Raw genomic sequence first — 17,239 nt, 5'->3', positions numbered from 1 at the left:
TTCTCACCCCCCAAAATGTTGAAAATGAATCTAATCAAGCCTTTACATCTAACTTCCACTTTAAAAGAAAATCTGGCGGATAGGGGGACAAGTTAAATAGCATTGTGAAAAAGCAAACAGACAAATAAAACATGTGGGATATTCTACAGGACAATTAATTTGTTTTCTTCAACAAGTCAATGGCATACAACAAAACAAAAACAGAAACAACAAAGACAGGGAGGAGGGAGTGCCCTAGATTACTTAAGGGAAATACAACAACCAAATGTAATATGTGAACCTCCTCTGATTCACACAAACCAACTTAAAAAAGATAGTTTTGAGACAATTGGGGAAATACGAACTAGGTATTAAATAACACTGAAGACTCATTGTTAATTTATAAGGTGTAATGACATTGTGGTTAGGTAAGAAAATGTCCAACTTTTAAGAGATACATACTGAAATATGTAGAGGTGAAATGATATGAAGTCTCAGCTCTGCTTTAAAATACTTCAAGCAACAAGAATAAAAGGCATAGATGAAACGAGTGCCGCAAATTCTTGATAACTGATGAGTCAAGGTGATGGATAGACGTGTGTTACTAGTCTTTCTAATTTTGATGTTTGAAAATTTTCACAATAAAAAAATTTTTAAATAAAGTCATTTCTAGAGACAACTGCTGTCTTAAAGAAAAGATTCTGCATTCCAATGACATTTTATAATATTCACAAACTGTAAAGGAGTAAGTCATCAAATAAAGATGCCATTATTTCTTAAAGCTATTTATTAGTAATTCAGTATGTTTAAAAACATGAGACTTAGGCACATTTTATAAAGGAAACTTTAAAGCTATGATAAACATATTAAGAGACATAACTATGTATGTGAACTTTAACAGAAGGCTCTGAAAAAATCTCCTTTTATTTAAAAAAAAAAGAACGAATAACAACATGGGGAGATTCTCAATGTTCTATTGGGGTCATGGAATTTTTCTTTAAGCGAGCTTAAACAATTTAACATTTTAAACTTAATAAGGTGTGTCATGTTCACATCTTCATTTATTTTACTAAAAGACTCTCAAATACCCTGAAGTATAAATCTCAGTATAATTGTCTTAGGTAATGAAGTTACATAGAAAGAGGAATAACTTTCAGTAACATCAGCATCCTTTATTATATTACAAATAAGTCAAATATATACTTCACTTTAACATATGAACTACTTTATATTAAATTTTTTGATGACTGGATAAATTTGAGATGTGTTCTAAATTTAAAGCACAAAGTCAGAAGAGTAATGTTGCATAGCATAAACATAAAAGCACAGACCATTCTTTTTCCTCGCTTAATCTCCTGAAGTACAGTTTTAATATCAAAATCTCCAAATTCTGCTCTTGATGTTGTTGTGAGCTGGACTGTGCCAGAAGAAAATAACTAGAAAAGAAAAATGCAGGAACATTTAATATTCAGAATCCTTGTGAGAAAAAGATTAAACAACATAAGAACAAATATGTTACATTATTTTAATATCCTGAGAAAGATGACTTTTCCTTAATAATCAAGTACTGACTCAAATATTTTTTAATCTATTCACGTCTGATTAAAATATAACCCAAAATAAGGACAATGGAATAAAACTAAGGTTGCCAGTGTGGAGCCAAGATTAAATGCTTCATTTAACAAGGAGAGTTCAGCAGTGTCACCCTGTCATCTCAACTATTTTACATTTCTACAGTTTCAAAAATAGTTTAAAATGACAAATTTCCATCATAGATGCAGATGAGAATCACCTAGAGATTTTTTTTTTCAAACTAGACATGTTTGGGATCTACTCCAAGGGTACATATTATGGAAAAAGCTCCCCAGGTAAATTTGATATGCATCTCTGGTTAAGAACCTCTGATATGAATAATATAATTAAAAAAAAATTTTTTTTTTGGCCATGCCATGTGGCTTGTGGGATCTTAGTTCCCCGACCAGGGATTGAACCCGGGCCCTCGGCAGTGAGAGCATGGACTCCTAACCACTGGACCACCAGGGAATTCCTTAAATAATATAATTTTTTAAAACCTAATCATAAATGGGATGAGTAATTCAATACAATCTAGTTCAAAAATGTTTACATATGCTATATGTCAGACCTGGATCTAAGGATGCAAAGATAAGATATAGTTCTTACCCTCAAGGAATTTAAGAATCTATTGGGGAAAGAGGCTCATAAATGAATAACTGCAATATAGTATATGAAGTAGAATAAGAAAGACTTTTACGAGGTTATAGTGGAGGCCAAACATAGCTTCCAAGACAAGTTTATAAAGCTGAAATTTTTACAGTTATGAAATCATTAATTATGGATTATCTGGAACATAGTAACTATAATTAGGATTACTTTAAATCGCACTAAATCATAAAGGCTATATTTTTTAAAATCTAGAGTTTATGAAGATTTGGGATTATAGAACTTCCAGTGATAAAATAAATAAGTCATGGGGATATAATGTACAGCATAGGAAATACAGTCAATAATATTGTAATAACTTTGCATGGTGACAGATGGTAAGTAGTCTTATCGTGGTGATCATTTTATAATGTATAAAAATATCGAATCACTATGTTGTATACCTGAAACTAGTATAATATTGTAAGTCAATTATACTTTTAAAAAAAGATTTGAGATTATAGGATACACTATTCATAATTCTAAAACACTAATGCTGGGGAGGAAAGTTCTATATTTGGTTACTAGCTAAATGCTTTCCAAAACTTGGGTTTAAAAGCACATAAAAAGAACCATACTTACCATGCACTTATAATGTGCAGCTGCCTTCTTGGCATTAAATATATGCAGTTTTCCTCTTGCTTCATTTTCTTCCTCCCCTACGTGACAAAATCCACATTTAGGCCTGGTGTCACTAGGGCTGCTTCTGTGTGGAGACCTATCTCTCTGCAAATGTAAAAGAAAATGAAAAACTTGAAAAAAAAATCCATGAAAATATGCTATCAGTACCTCAAGCTTAGTTATCACTTCAAATGATTAACTTTACCTATCAACACAGTTCAGATGAAATATTCATGGTGCAACAAAAAGTAAGAATCCAACATTTTTCTACTTACATAGGAACTACTCTCCATTTCATCTGTTCCATGGGAGGATGTGGACCTGGTATCTTCCGACAGCCCTTTAAAATTAGTTTTTCGCGGCCTTCCTTTGCGACTTTTCTTTTTACTTTTAGGTGATGAGGGCTCCAGTTCATGTTCGTTAAAACTTTCTTCTAGATCAGCTGCTTAAAAATGAACAAAAGCTTTACATGGACCAATCTTAAAATGAGCATTAGTTCATGGGTCCTTAGAACATATGTTTCTCCTTAGAATAAAATCACCTCAAGATATGGGGAGAAATGATCTGTGGTATGTTTGATATAGTGGCCTAACATTTCATATAAATGCAACAAAAATCAAATACAAAGAAACAGTTTTACTATAATCACTGTAAAATTAATTATTTCCATCAAAGTTATAATTCTATGAAAATGAGTTTTGTGATCTTAACGGTGCACATAATTCAATAAACATTTCCAAACTCTAATAAGGGAATTTTTTAGAATTAGATCTTGTATAATTTTTTTTTTACCATAGGTTTCAAAGAGGTTTACCTCACACTGTTGGTGAAATCAGAACAATTACCCAGAAAATAAACTTGCTATAACTTGGAAAGCTAAATGAAAATAAAGTAGGTGTATCTGTGCTGTCCAATATAGTAGCCACTGGCAACATGTGGCTTTTTAAAATTTAAGTCATTTATGATTAAATAAAATTAAACCTTCAGTTTCTCAGTCACACTGACCACATTTCACGTGTTTATTAGTCACATGTGGCAAGCTGAGTCTCTACTGGACATCACAGATATAGAATGTTTCTATCATTACAGACAAGTTCTATTGGACAGCACTGCTCTAGATAGCTCTTTAAACTATCATGAAAATCAAAAGATCAAATTCAACAAGGAAGATATCTACAAATGAACTAACCAACTGATCAAGTAATTAAACAAATATTAAGTATAAAAGGAATTTCTAACGTAAGTGGTAGAAAAGCTATGGTGCAGGTTGTCTGTGTATACGTTAATGGATTAAACAAAATTTATGTAGAAGTTTTAGAACTGTGCTTCCCAGTAATTTGAAAAGTATTTCTACCATTAATAGAGGTGCTTCATTCGGTTATTCACTAAAAATATTTATTGAGGGCCTACTGTATATAAGACAATGTACTTAGTGTTCCAAAAGGTATAAAAACCAAATATTCACTTGTCTTAGTGTCAAACTATAGAAAGCTTTAGGCATAGCTCTAATACCTACATTGTTTTTTCTTTTACCATAAATTATCGACTATAATTCCACGGACTAATTTCTCCATGAGAAAGCATATCAACTCCTCTTCTCAGATGCTGATCTTTCCTAATAAATACTTTAAAGGGTTTTTTTTAAGCAATAAAAGCACATTCATTATGATAAGGAAAGGGTAATTTAATCAGTATACTTGAATATATAAACTCCAGGAACTGACAGCATTAGACCGCTTGCAAAACAGTTAATAAAAATTTATATCAATGTAACTTCACCTAACTGTGGTAGGATTTAAGGGAAGAAGCGGGGGGGGGAAAGGTAAAAGTGGATAGTGTTTTATAGGCAATAAGACAAATTCATGTGAATAACTCTCCCTGTGAAGACAGACAAGTCAATTAAAGATATATTCTGATCTTAACACTATAGCAAATTTCACATCAGAACATGCCACCTACTTTAAACATTCAATCTGACAATTTTTAAGACACAGAATTTCATTAAAGCTATTAGAATTACTTGCATGTGCCAAAAATTAAAATGAAAAATCATAACCAAATGTTCCAATCATCCTGATATATACTATAGCATATATGTGATATACATAATATTCTGTTATTTACAATGAAAACAAATAATCACTAACACTATAATAACACTACATTGTTAAACACCTATAAAGAAATTACTTAACTGATTCCATTATCAGGCCAACATGGCTAGTTTTCCAGATGGCGTATTTGTCTATCCTAAATATGGAATCATTCAGTATAAAATTTTAGGGGACTTTAACAGCAATAGTAAAAAAAAAAAAAATCACAAAAGATTGACAGATTTAACTATATTAGACTTTTAAACTTCTGAAAGTAAAAAAAAAAAGTGATAAAATTAGAAGGCAAACAAACTGGAAGAATATCTGCTGTACTTATGACAAAGGATTAGTATCTTTATGATCTGATAAGCTCATAAAAGACTAAGACCCCAACAGAAAAATGGGTGAAGCATATGATCAAATAATTCATAGAACATAAGTAGTTAAATATACTTTTAGGGACTTCCCTGGTGGCGCAGTGGTTAAGAATCCCCCTGCCAATGCAGGGGACACGGGTTCAATCCCTGGTCCAGGAAGATCCCACATGCCGCGGAGCAACTAAGCCTGTGCGCCATAACTACTGAGCCTGCGCCCTAAAGCCTGTGAGCCACAACTACGGAGCCCACGCGCTGCAACTACTGAAGCCCATGCGTCCAGAGCCCATGCTCCGCAACAAGAGAAGCCACCGCAATGAGAAGCCTGTGCACTGCAATGAAGAGTAGCCCCCGCTCGCCGCAACTAGAGAGAGCTCACGCACAACAACAAAGACCCAACACAGCCAAAGTAAATAAACTTTAAAATAAATAAATACACTTTTAGAAAATTTGACGTCTCTAAGTCAAAGAAGTGTAAATTAAGTGATACATCATTTTCACCTATCAAAATAGCAGTCTTTAAATAGTTGTAAAAAACTACAATAAACCCAACAAAAAATGTGTTAGAAATACAAATATAAAAGAAGCCCCACAAAAATGTTGAGATAAGCCATGCTTCTGGATGAATAGGATCAACATTAGAATGGTATCAGTTCTTGCTAACCTAATTTAATGAAACGCTGATAAAACAGAATTGAAAGTTGATTCCACAGTTTTCTCGAAGAGTAAATGTATAATACACAAGACTATCTTTTTAAAAAAAAGATAGCAAAATATACCATAAAGCAACAGTAGTTAAAACACTGGCATAGGAATAGACACATGTCAGCAGAAGAGAAAGCCAGGTTGAAAAGAGACCCACATGCATATGGGAAATCAGAGTATGATAATGGTAGCATTTCAAATGAGTGGCGGAGAGACATAATGGCACAACTGCGTACCCATTTTCTAAAAATTCAGATTCCTTTTCTCATACCATATGAAAAAATTAGAGGTGGATCCAAAAAATCTAATAAAATAACAAACCAGAAATGTAACAGAAGAAAATGGAAGAGAATTTTTCTTATAATCTTGGCGTTAGGACACCTAAGAAGCCATTTAGTGGCAGGGAATTAATATCTATATTTTACAGACAGCACTTCACATCAATTTTAAAAAGACGAACCTTGAAAGAAAAACGTTCAAAGGATAGGACTGACAATTCACAGAAGAAATATAAATGACTGAAAAAACACGGGCAGAAGCACAACCTTACTAATGATAAGAGAAATGGAAATTAAATGAGATAATCAGATTCGTAAAAATTATAAGACTGATAATATCCAGCACAGTTGTAGGGAACTGGACACTCTCATACACTGTTGGTACATGTGACAGTACTTATTCCCAATGTTTAATGCACAGAGTCTCTCCTGGCATCCCCATTTCTAGGACTTTATCCTATAGAATCACTTGCATAAGTACATAAGCACATACGTATAAGGAAGATCAATGCAGTTTTATTTGTATGTGAAAAAAATAGATAAAACTGATTTTTATTAAGATAAATCCTTAATTAAACTATGGTTCTATTTATTCTATGGGATGTAACACAACTGTTAAAAAGAATGAGGTTGATCTGTATGCACAGACAGAGAAGGGTGTCTGATACATCACAGAATGAAAAAAACAAGTTGCATAACATTATCTCTGTATACTATAACGCCATTGTATTACAAATAGTGCGCATATGCATATATATGTAAGATTGTACATATGTACAAAGGTTCTAGGAAGATATACTAACTGTTAGTAGTAGGAACTCTACTACTACTGAGAGTGGGATTTTGGGGTGAATAGAGGGCTTTCTGAATTACTTTAATAGTACTTTTGTACTATTTTAATTTTTTTAACAATGGGCTATGTACTACGTTTGTATTTAAAAGAATTTATAACGTCCAGTGTGGTGAAAGGAGGGGGTAAAGTCAGCCACTGCTCACAGGAACATAATCTAGCACAATCTTTCTAGAATGTAATATGGCAATGCGTATTGAGAACCTTAAAAAGATTAAACCCTTTGACCCAGTGATTTTATTTTTGGGAATTTATCCTAGAAAATATTTGAAAATTATTTGCATATGAAAATGTGAGTATGAAGCTAGTCACAGCACCTTTGTTTAAATTTTTCATGGTTACTTATTGTTTATTTTTCCAATTCAAAACTGTGAAAATGTTTTAACATTCTCAAAAGTTATTTTTAATAATAATTATAAAAGAACTATCTGCATAGAAGTAGGGAAAACCTTCCTTTCCACCTTCCAATTCCATCTGCTCTGCACTCCCAGCTGGTGCCCTAGCTTCCGTGCTTCCCTTTCTGCATACTCACTCCCTCCCTCTCAAGGTACCCTTAATGTTAACGCTTCTTTTCTCAATCTCAAGGGTAGAGAGCCTGGTTTTGAATCCTGGATCTGTCACAGACTGTGTGTCCTTGGACCTGAGACCTACCTCAGAGGGTTCTTGAATTAAATGAGTTAGTTCCTGTAAAGTACTTAATCTAGAACAGGGCCTGGCACATAAGACACTCTCAATAAATGTCAGCTATTATTTTCTATGCATATGCAAATCTGTTTTAAAAGAATATACAAACAAATGGCATTCTAAGCATACTATTCTGCATCTTGCCCTTTTCCATTTAATATGCAAATGCAAATACCCAAAATATAACAGCTAACATTTGAGCTTTTAGAGTTTTGACTATACCGGATGTGCTATGCAGTTTACATGCATTATCTCATTCGACCTCAAAACAGCCCCATGAGGATGTATCAGTCACCATCCCCATCCCCCATTTTATAGATAAGTAAATTCAGAAAAGTTAAATAATTTTGCCTAAGATCACAAAGCTAGGGAGTAGCAGAGCTGGGACAAACACATGTCAGTGAGTCACTATATGCTTTGGAAGTAGTAATACCCACTATCATGGAAATAAACATCTTCATATGCTCCTGCAAGTTAGAAAAAGGGTAGCTATACATATGCTTATGTATGCATTGCTCTGGAAGGACACAAAAGAAACTGACAGTAGATGTTGCTTTTAGCAAAAAAATCTGGAAACTGAGATACAAGGACAAGGATGAGAGGAAAGCTTACTTACAGTCTACACTTTTGTATTGCTGATTTTTGTACAATGTTCATATACCTATTTAAACAAAAGAATATGGGAAAAAATAAAACCTTACCCTTGTATTCACAACTACAATTTCTAAAAATCCAGACTTGATAAGGTAGGTAGCAAAATAAGGTTGTCATCCTTTCCTGTGCCACCAAGTGTTCCCCACCTTTATGAGTACAGATGTCCATGTCACCTTAGAATGGCCAGGCCCTTCTCTGTTACCCTTCTGATTGCCCCTATGCGACAGCGGGGTGACCAACTTACCAGGAAACCAACTCTCCCCTCCTCCTAGTATTGTATAAGCCCTATCTGTCCCTTTACCAATTCTCTTCTCCCTCCTAATCAATGTTTTCCTCATCTTATATCTTCCTGGTTTAAGCCCCATTTCCTTCCTTCTCCTAAATTCTCACATCACTTAACAGTATGAAGTAGAAAGGACCCCTGGACAGAAAGTCTGAAGTCTGCCACTTTCTAGGCCTTAACTTAGTGAAGTTACTTAACACTCACAAGTCTCCTGGTATATCAAGTGGGACTAATAAGAACACCTTCCTGAAAAGGCTGCTTTAAGAAAATGTTTGAGAAAAGCGCTTTGTAGACTATGAAATTCTATTCAATTGTTAATTATTACTCCTGTCATACCTTGTGTAGACTGTAAGCTCTTTGTCCACAAGGGGCTTCTTTTCTAAACTCCCCAATGTGCCCACCCCCAGCAGGCACTCAATAAACATTTGTCGGAATTTTTTTTTTAAGAAAAAGGCCAAGCATGAAAGTTGGGGTAAGCATTACCACATCTGTTTTGAATCTTTAGGGCAGCTACAAAAGCAAGACTGGAGGTCATCTGCCCTGCCGTCTCCAATGGGAACGTGGTGAGCATTTGCTCTGCATGCCCCTGGTCACAAGCAAACTCTGCTTTTCCAGTAAAGTTATCAGATAAATGATTTCTTTTAGGCATATGCATATACATATGCATATACAAATATGTAATATACATAAAATATATTATTCTGAATTAAGTGTGCTAAAATGAAATATGATAGCTGGGATTTAATTTAAAATAATCCAGGTGGAGGAAGTGGGTAAGGGTATAGATGAAACAAGACTGGCCAGGAGCTGATGGTTGCTAAAGCTGGGTGATGGGGCTTTTTTTTTTTTTATTTTTTTATGCTCTCCTCATGTCCCTACATTTTTTTTTTAATTTTTTAACTTAATTTTATTTATTTTTTATACAGCAGGTCCTTATTAGTCATCAATTTTATACACATCAGTGTATATATGTCAATCCCAATCGCCCAGTTCATCACACCACCACCCCCACCCCCCCTGCCGCTTTCCCACCTTGGTGTCCATACGTTTCTTCACTACATCTGTGTCTCAATTTCTGCCCTGCAAACCGGTTCATCTGTACCATTTTTCTAGGTTCCACATATATGCGTTAATATACGATATTTGTTTTTCTCTTTCTGACTTACTTCACTCTGTATGACAGTCTCTAGATCCATCCACGTCTCAACAAATGACCCAATTTCGTTCCTTTTTATGGCTGAGTAATATTCCATTGTATATATGTACCACATCTTCTTTATCCATTCGTCTGTTGATGGGCATTTAGGTTGCTTCCATGACCTGGCTACTGTAAACAGTGCTGCAATGAACATTGGGGTGCATGTGTCTTTTTGAATTATGGTTTTCTCTGGGTATATGCCCAGTAGTGGGATTGCTGGATCATATGGTAATTCTATTTTTAGTTTTTTAAGGAACCTCCATACTGTTCTCCATAGTGGCTGTATCAATTTACATTCCCACCAGCAGTGCAAGAGGGTTCCCTTTTCTCCACACCCTCTCCAGCATTTGTTGTTTGTAGATTTTCTGATGATGCCCATTCTAACAGGTGTGAGGTGATACCTCATTGTAGTTTTGATTTGCATTTCTCTAATAATTAGTGATGTTGAGCAGCTTTTCGTGTGCTTCTTGGCCATCTGTGTGTCCTCTTTGGAGAAATGTCTATTTAGGTCTTCTGCCCATTTTTGGATTGGGTTGTTTGTTTTTTTAATATTGAGCTGCATGAGCTGTTTATATATTTAGGAGATTAATCCTTTGTCCGTTGATTCATTTGCAAATATTTTTTGCCCATTCTGAGGGTTGTCTTTTGGTCTTGTTTATGGTTTCCTTTGCTGTGCAAAAGCTTTGAAGTTTCATTAGGTCCCTTTTGTTTTTATTTCCATTACTCTAGGAAGTGGATCAAAAAAGATCTTGCTGTGATTTATGTCAAAGAGTGTTCTTCCTATGTTTTCCTCTAAGAGTTTTATAGTGTCCGGTCTTACATTTAGGTCTCTAATCTATCTTGAGGTTATTTTTGTGTATGGTGTTAGGGAGTGTTCTAATTTCATTCTTTTACATGTAGCTGTCCAGTTTTCCCAGCACCACTTATTGAAGAGACTGTCTTTTCTCCATTGTATATCCTTGCCTCCTTTGTCATAGATTAGTTGACCATAGGTGCGTGGGTTTATCTCTGGGCTTTCTATCTTGTTCCATTGATCTATGTTTCTGTTTTTGTGCCAGTACCATATTGTCTTGATTACTGTAGCTTTGTAGTATAGTCTGAAGTCAGGGAGTCTGATTCCTCCAGCTCCGTTTTTTTCCCTCAAGACTGCTTTGGCTATTCGGGGTCTTTTGTGTCTCCGTACAAATTTTAAGACTTTTTGTTCTAGTTCCGTAAAAAATGCCATTGGTAATTTGATAGGGATTGCACTGAATCTGTAGATTGCTTTGGGTAGTATAGTCATTTTCACAATGTGGATTCTTCCAATCCAAGAACATGGTATATCTCTCCATCTGTTGGTATCATCTTTAATTTCTTTCATCAGTGTCTTATAGTTTTCTGCATACAGGTCTTTTGTCTCCCTAGGTAGGTTTATTCCAAGGTATTTTATTCTTTTTGTTGCAGTGGTAAATGGGAGTGTTTCCTTAATTTCTCTTTCAGATTTTTCATCCTTAGTGTATAGGAATGCAAGAGATTTCTGTGCATTAATCTTATACCCTGCAACTTTACCAAATTCACTAATTAGCTCTAGTAGTTTTCTAGTGGCATCTTTAGGATTCTCTATGTATAGTATCATGTCATCTGCAAACAGTGACAGTTTTACTTCTTCTTTTCCAATTTGTATTCCTTTTATTTCTTTTTCTTCTCTGACTGCCGTGGCTAGGACTTCCAAAACCATGTTGAATAACAGTGGTGAGAGTGGACATCCCTGTCTTGTTCCTGATCTTAGAGGAAATGGTTTCAGTTTTTCACCATTGAGAATGATGTTTGCTGTGGGTTTGTCGTATATGGCTTTTATGATGTTGAGGTAGGTTCCCTCTATGCCCACTTTCTGGAGAGTTTTTATCATAAATGGGTGTTGAATTTTGTCAAAAGCTTTTTCTGCATCTATTGAGATGATCATATGGTTTTTATTCTTCAATTTGTTAATATGGTGTATCACGTTGATCGATTTGCGTATACTGAAGAATCCTTGCATCCCTGGGATAAATCCCACTTGATCGTGGTGTATGATCCTTTTAATGTGTTGTTGGATTCTGTTTGCTAGTATTTTGTTGAGGATTTTTGCATCTATATTCATCAGTGATATTGGTCTGTAATTTTCTTTTTTTGTAGTATCTTTGTCTGGTTTTGGTATCAGGGTGATGGTGGCCTCATAGAATGAGTTTGGGAGTGCTCCTTCCTCTGCAACTTTTTGGAAGAGTTTGAGAAGGATGGGTGTTATCTCTTCTCTAAATGTTTGATAGAATTCACCTGTGAAGCCATCTGGTCCTGGACTTTTGTTTGTTGGAAGATTTTTAATCAGTTTCAATTTCATTACTTGTGATTGGTCTGTTCACATTTTCTCTCTCTTCCTGGTTCAGTCTTGGCAGGTTATACCTTTCTAAGAATTTGTCCATTTCTTCAAGGTTGTCCATTTTATTGGCATAGAGTTGCCTGTAGTAGTCTCTTAGGATGCTTTGTATTTCTGCGGTGTCTGTTGTAACTTCTCCATTTTCATTTTTAATTCTATTGATTTGAGTCCTCTCCCTCTTTTCCTTGATGAGTCTGGCTAATGGTTTATCAATTTTGTTTATCTTCTCAAATAACCAGCTTTTAGTTTTATTGATCTTTTTTGTTTGTTTGTTTGTTTGTTTTAATTTTATTTACTTATTTTTGGCTGTGTTGGGTCTTCGTTTCTGTGCAAGGGCTTTCTCTAGTTGCGCCAAGTGGGGGCCACTCTTCATTGTGGTGCGTGGGCCTCTCACTATTGCGGCCTCTCTTGTTGCGGAGCACAGGCTCCAGACGCGCAGGCTCAGTAATTGTGGCTCATGGGCCTAGTTGCTCCGCGGCACGTGGGACCTTCCCAAACCAGGGCTTGAACCCGTGTCCCCTGCATTGGCAGGCAGATTCTCAACCACTGCGCCACCAGGGAAGCCCAGTTTTATTGATCTTTGTTATTGTTTTCTTTGTTTCTATTTCAGTTATTTCTGCTCTGATCTTTATGGTTTCTTTCCTTCTACTAACTTTGGGTTTTGTTTGTTCTTCTTTCTCTAGTTCCTTTAGGTGTAAGGTTAGGTTGTTTATTTGAGATTTTTCTTGTTTCTTGAGGTAGGCTTGTATAGCTATAAACTTCCCTCTTAGAACTGCTTTTGCTGCATCCCATAGGTTTTGGATCGTCGTGTTTTCATTGTCATTTGTCTCCAGGTATTTTCTGATTTCGTCTTTGATTTATTCAGTGATCTCTTGGTTATTTAGTAACTTATTGTTTAGCCTCCATGTGTTTGTGTTTTTTACGTTTTTTCCCCTGTAATTCATTTCTAATCTCATAGCGTTGTGGTCAGAAAAGATGCTTGATATGATTTCAATTTTCTTAAATTTACTGAGGCTTGATTTGTGACCCAAGATGTGATCTACCCTGGAGAATGTTCTGTGCGCACTTGAGAAGAAAGTGTAATCTGTTTTTGGATGGAATGTCCTATAAATATCAATTAAATCTATCTGGTCTATTGTGTCATTTAAAGCTTGTGTTTCCTTATTAATTTTCTGTTTGGATGATCTGTCCATTGGTGTAAGTGAGGTGTTAAAGTCCCCCACTATTATTGTGTTACTGTCGATTTCCTGTTTTATAGCTGTTAGCAGTTGCCTTATGTATTGAGGTGCTCCTATGTTGGGTGCATATATATTTATAATTGTTATAATTGTTATATCTTCTTCTTGGATTGATCCCTTGATCATTATGTAGTGTCCTTCCTTGTCTCTTGTAACGTTCTTTATTTTAAAGTCTATTTTATCTGATATGAGTATATGAGTATTGATATGAGTATGATATGAGTATTGCTACTCTAGCTTTCTTTTGATTTCCATTTGCATGGAATATCTTTTTCCATCCCCTCACTTTCAGTCTGTATGCGTCCCTAGATCTGAAGTGGGTCTCTTGTAGACAGCATATAGATGGGTCTTGTTTTTGTATCCATTCAGCGAGCCTGTGTTCACGTTTAAGGTAATTATCGATATGTATGTTCCTATGACCATTTTCTTAATTGTTTTGGGTCTGTTTTTGTAGGTCCTTTTCTTCTCTTGTGTTTCTCACTTAGAGAAGTTCCTTTAGCATTTGCTGTAGAGCTGGTTTGGTGGTGGTGAATTCTCTTAGCTTTTGCTTGTCTGTAAAGCTTTTGATTTCTCCATCAAATCTGAATGAGGTCCTTGCCGGGCAGCGTCATCTTGGTTGTAGGTTCTTCCCTTTCATCACTTTAAGTATATCATGCCACTCCCTTCTGGCTTGTAGAGTTTTGCTGAAAGATCAGCTGTTAACCTTATGGAAGTTCCCTTGCTGCTTTCAATAATTTTTCTTTGTCTTTAATTTTTGCCAATTTGATTACTATGTGTCTCGGCATGTTTCTCCTTGGGTTTATCCTGTATGGGACTCTCTGCACTTCCTGGACTTGGGTGGCTATTTCCTTTCCCATGTTAGGGAAGTTTTCGACTATAATCTCTTCAAATATTTTCTCAGGTCCTTTCTCTCTCTCTTCTCCTTCTGGGACCCCTATAATGTGAATGTTGTTGTGTTTAATGTTGTCCCAGAGGTCTCTTAGGCTGTTTTCATTTGTTTTCATTCTTTATTCTGTTCCACAGCAGTGAATTCCACCATTCTGTCTTCCAGGTCACTTATCCATTCTTCTGCCTCAGTTATTCTGCTATTGACTCCTTCTAGTGTAGTTTTCATTTCAGTTATTGTATTGGTCATCTCTGTTTGTTTGTTCTTTAATTCTTCTAGGTCTTTGTTAAACATTTCTTGCATCTTCTCGATCTTTGCCTCCATTCTTTTTCCGAGGTCCTGGATCATCTTCACTATCATTATTCTGAATTCTTTTTCTGGAAGGTTGCCTATCTCCACTTCATTTAGTTGTTTTTCTGGGGTCTTATCTTGTTCCTTCATCTGGTACATAGCCCTCTGCCTTTTCATCTTGTCTATCTTTCTGTGAATTGGGGCTTTTTTTCAAACATACTTTTGCGTATGTTTCAAACTTCCTATAATGAAAGTTTGTAAAGTGCGCTAAAACAAAGATGAGTGTAAATAATGCCTAGCACAGCACTTTGCACATGGGTAGTCAACAAATCTGGTGAATCAAAGAAAGAATATGGAGTCAATTGTAGCAAAGAGCACAGTATGAATACATTACTAAAATTTTCCAAGTTAAATCACACAGTTTAAATTCTATTATCTTCCAAGGAAGAGCACATGAATAGATGAGTGGTAAGAGAGGTAGGTAGAGTTTTCAAGGAATAATGGTTACAACCATAATGATACAGAATGTAGTATTTACTGAGCAACTTACTATGTGCCAGGCACATTGCTAAGAGCTTCACATGCATCATTTCATTTAATTCTTACAATAATCCTACAAGGTGGGGTTTTTTTAATCCCCATTTTACAGATGCAGTACTAAGGTTCTAAGAGATACTAAATAACTTGCCCAAGATCACGTGACTAGTAAGTGGCAGAGCTAAGATTCAAATATACATCTGAATTCAAAGCCCATATTCAACCAGTGTACAAAACTCCCTTTTCAGTACCTAATAAATCTATTCAATGCACCTAAACTTAAAAGGTTTTTAAACACTTTGATACCACATTAAAATCTCCCTAAACTTCCATTTAATAAAAGTAATGAAGATTGGAAACTGCAGCGTAATCTAGAGAAAAAGAACAAGGGAAAGAAAAAATTAAGGGACTATTAAACCAGGCAAAGGCTTGAATCTACATAAATGACAACACACTTTCAACACACTTCCAATATAACTATTTCCTGAAACATAAACTGAGTTATATGATTTGAGAAGCACCTCTAATAAAGCTCCCAAATTGTCCATTAGGGGCTCCACCAAGTCCCTGATTTGTTTACACTGTCTCAGAACACCTGGGATTTTATGGTCACTGTAATTGTGGCACTTATCACTAATTTCATACTTATAAAAATGTGTAAAAAAAAATTCCTATATACCCTTCACCCAAATGTTAATATCTTACCACATATACTTTATCATTCATTCTCTCTATCCATACACCTTTTTCTGAAAGGTTAAAGAGTAGATGCAAACATGATGCCCCTTTATCTCTAAGTACTTCCATGTATCACCACTGTATTTTAATCAGTTAGTCACATATCTGCCGCTAAATTGTGTAACTCACCCTAGAGTGAAATCCTGTTTTATTAATTCATCTTTCTCTACTGACACCCGGCACAAGAGAAGCTGCAGGACAAGAAGTGTCACCCAAAAACAAGTGACACGTTAAATACCGTTCTTAGTTTCAAGCCAAAGAAAATGAAGAAGTTACAAACATTTCTTGAATACCCATCCCATGCAAAACATTCTATATTGGGTAATTCAAGAAATATAATAAACCACAAGTTTGGCTCCTTACAATTAAGAATTTAAACTGAGCTGAGGTTATGTTTGTGATGATGACTTACATTCTACACATTCTTACTGTGACTATCTAGCACCCAGCATCTACTCTAGATACTGTTTTCTATCTCTTCACAGATTACTTTGCTCCATATAAATTATTAAATGCAAAGACCTTAATACCCTTAATGAAAATGATTTTAAAAGAACCACCATTCATTTATAATCACAGTTCCTTATAAGAAATCATATGTTTAGTGATGACAAATTATCATATTAAAGTACTTCTACAAAATACAGACTGGCATCTGTTACAAGCTAAAGCTATTTGCTATTGCCAACATTTGACATTTTTGAAATATTGCTTTAAAAAAAGGTAAAAGGGCTTCCCTGGTGGCGCAGTGGTTAAGAATCCGCCTGCCAATGCAGGGGACACGGGTTCGAGCCCTGGTCTGGGAAGATCCCACATGCTGCAGAGCAACTAAGCCCGTGAGCCACAACTACTGAGCCTGCGCTCTAGAGCCTGCGAGCCACAACTACTGAAGCCCGTGCGCCTAGGGCCCGTGCTATGCAACAAGAGAAGCCACCGCCATGAGAAGCCGGCACACCGCAACGAAGAGTAGCCCCCGCTCACCGCAACTAGAGAAATCCCGCGCGCAGCAACGAAGACCCAACGCAGCCAAAAATAAATAAATAAAATAAATTAAGTTATTAAAAAAAAAGGTAAAGGATATACCTATTATCTAAACACAGGCCAACGGGGGGGAAACATAAGATGTAGGATTTAATTCTGGCTATTCCTGTCCATTTCTAACATATAGGAGGGCACTACACCATTTTAAGCACTCAATCACCACATGTGGCTAGTGGC

At 35.7% G+C, this 17,239-nt stretch overlaps 1 protein-coding gene across 6 annotated transcripts in view; it reads right to left on the bottom strand.

The window, feature by feature from the left end:
- Positions 1-17,239, bottom strand: part of PHF6 (PHD finger protein 6) — a 51,769-nt gene that overhangs the window by 12,336 nt on the left and 22,194 nt on the right. For 4 of the 6 annotated variants that reach the window (XM_061178083.1, XM_061178081.1, XM_061178082.1 and 1 more), the window contains 3 exons: positions 3,096-3,265; positions 2,782-2,925; positions 1,311-1,415 (listed from right to left, as the gene is read on the bottom strand). In XM_061178083.1, coding sequence (XP_061034066.1) covers positions 1,311-1,415; positions 2,782-2,925; positions 3,096-3,265 — 419 coding nt within the window. The remainder of the gene's footprint in view (positions 1-1,310; positions 1,416-2,781; positions 2,926-3,095; positions 3,266-17,239) is intronic. The other 2 variants (XM_061178084.1, XM_061178087.1) reach the window with 1 other exon arrangement.

The sequence above is a fragment of the Eubalaena glacialis genome, chromosome X (assembly GCF_028564815.1).
Source record: "Eubalaena glacialis isolate mEubGla1 chromosome X, mEubGla1.1.hap2.+ XY, whole genome shotgun sequence".
In the NCBI taxonomy this organism is placed as follows: domain Eukaryota; kingdom Metazoa; phylum Chordata; class Mammalia; order Artiodactyla; family Balaenidae; genus Eubalaena; species Eubalaena glacialis.
This window is presented reverse-complemented; position numbering and strand designations above follow the sequence as displayed.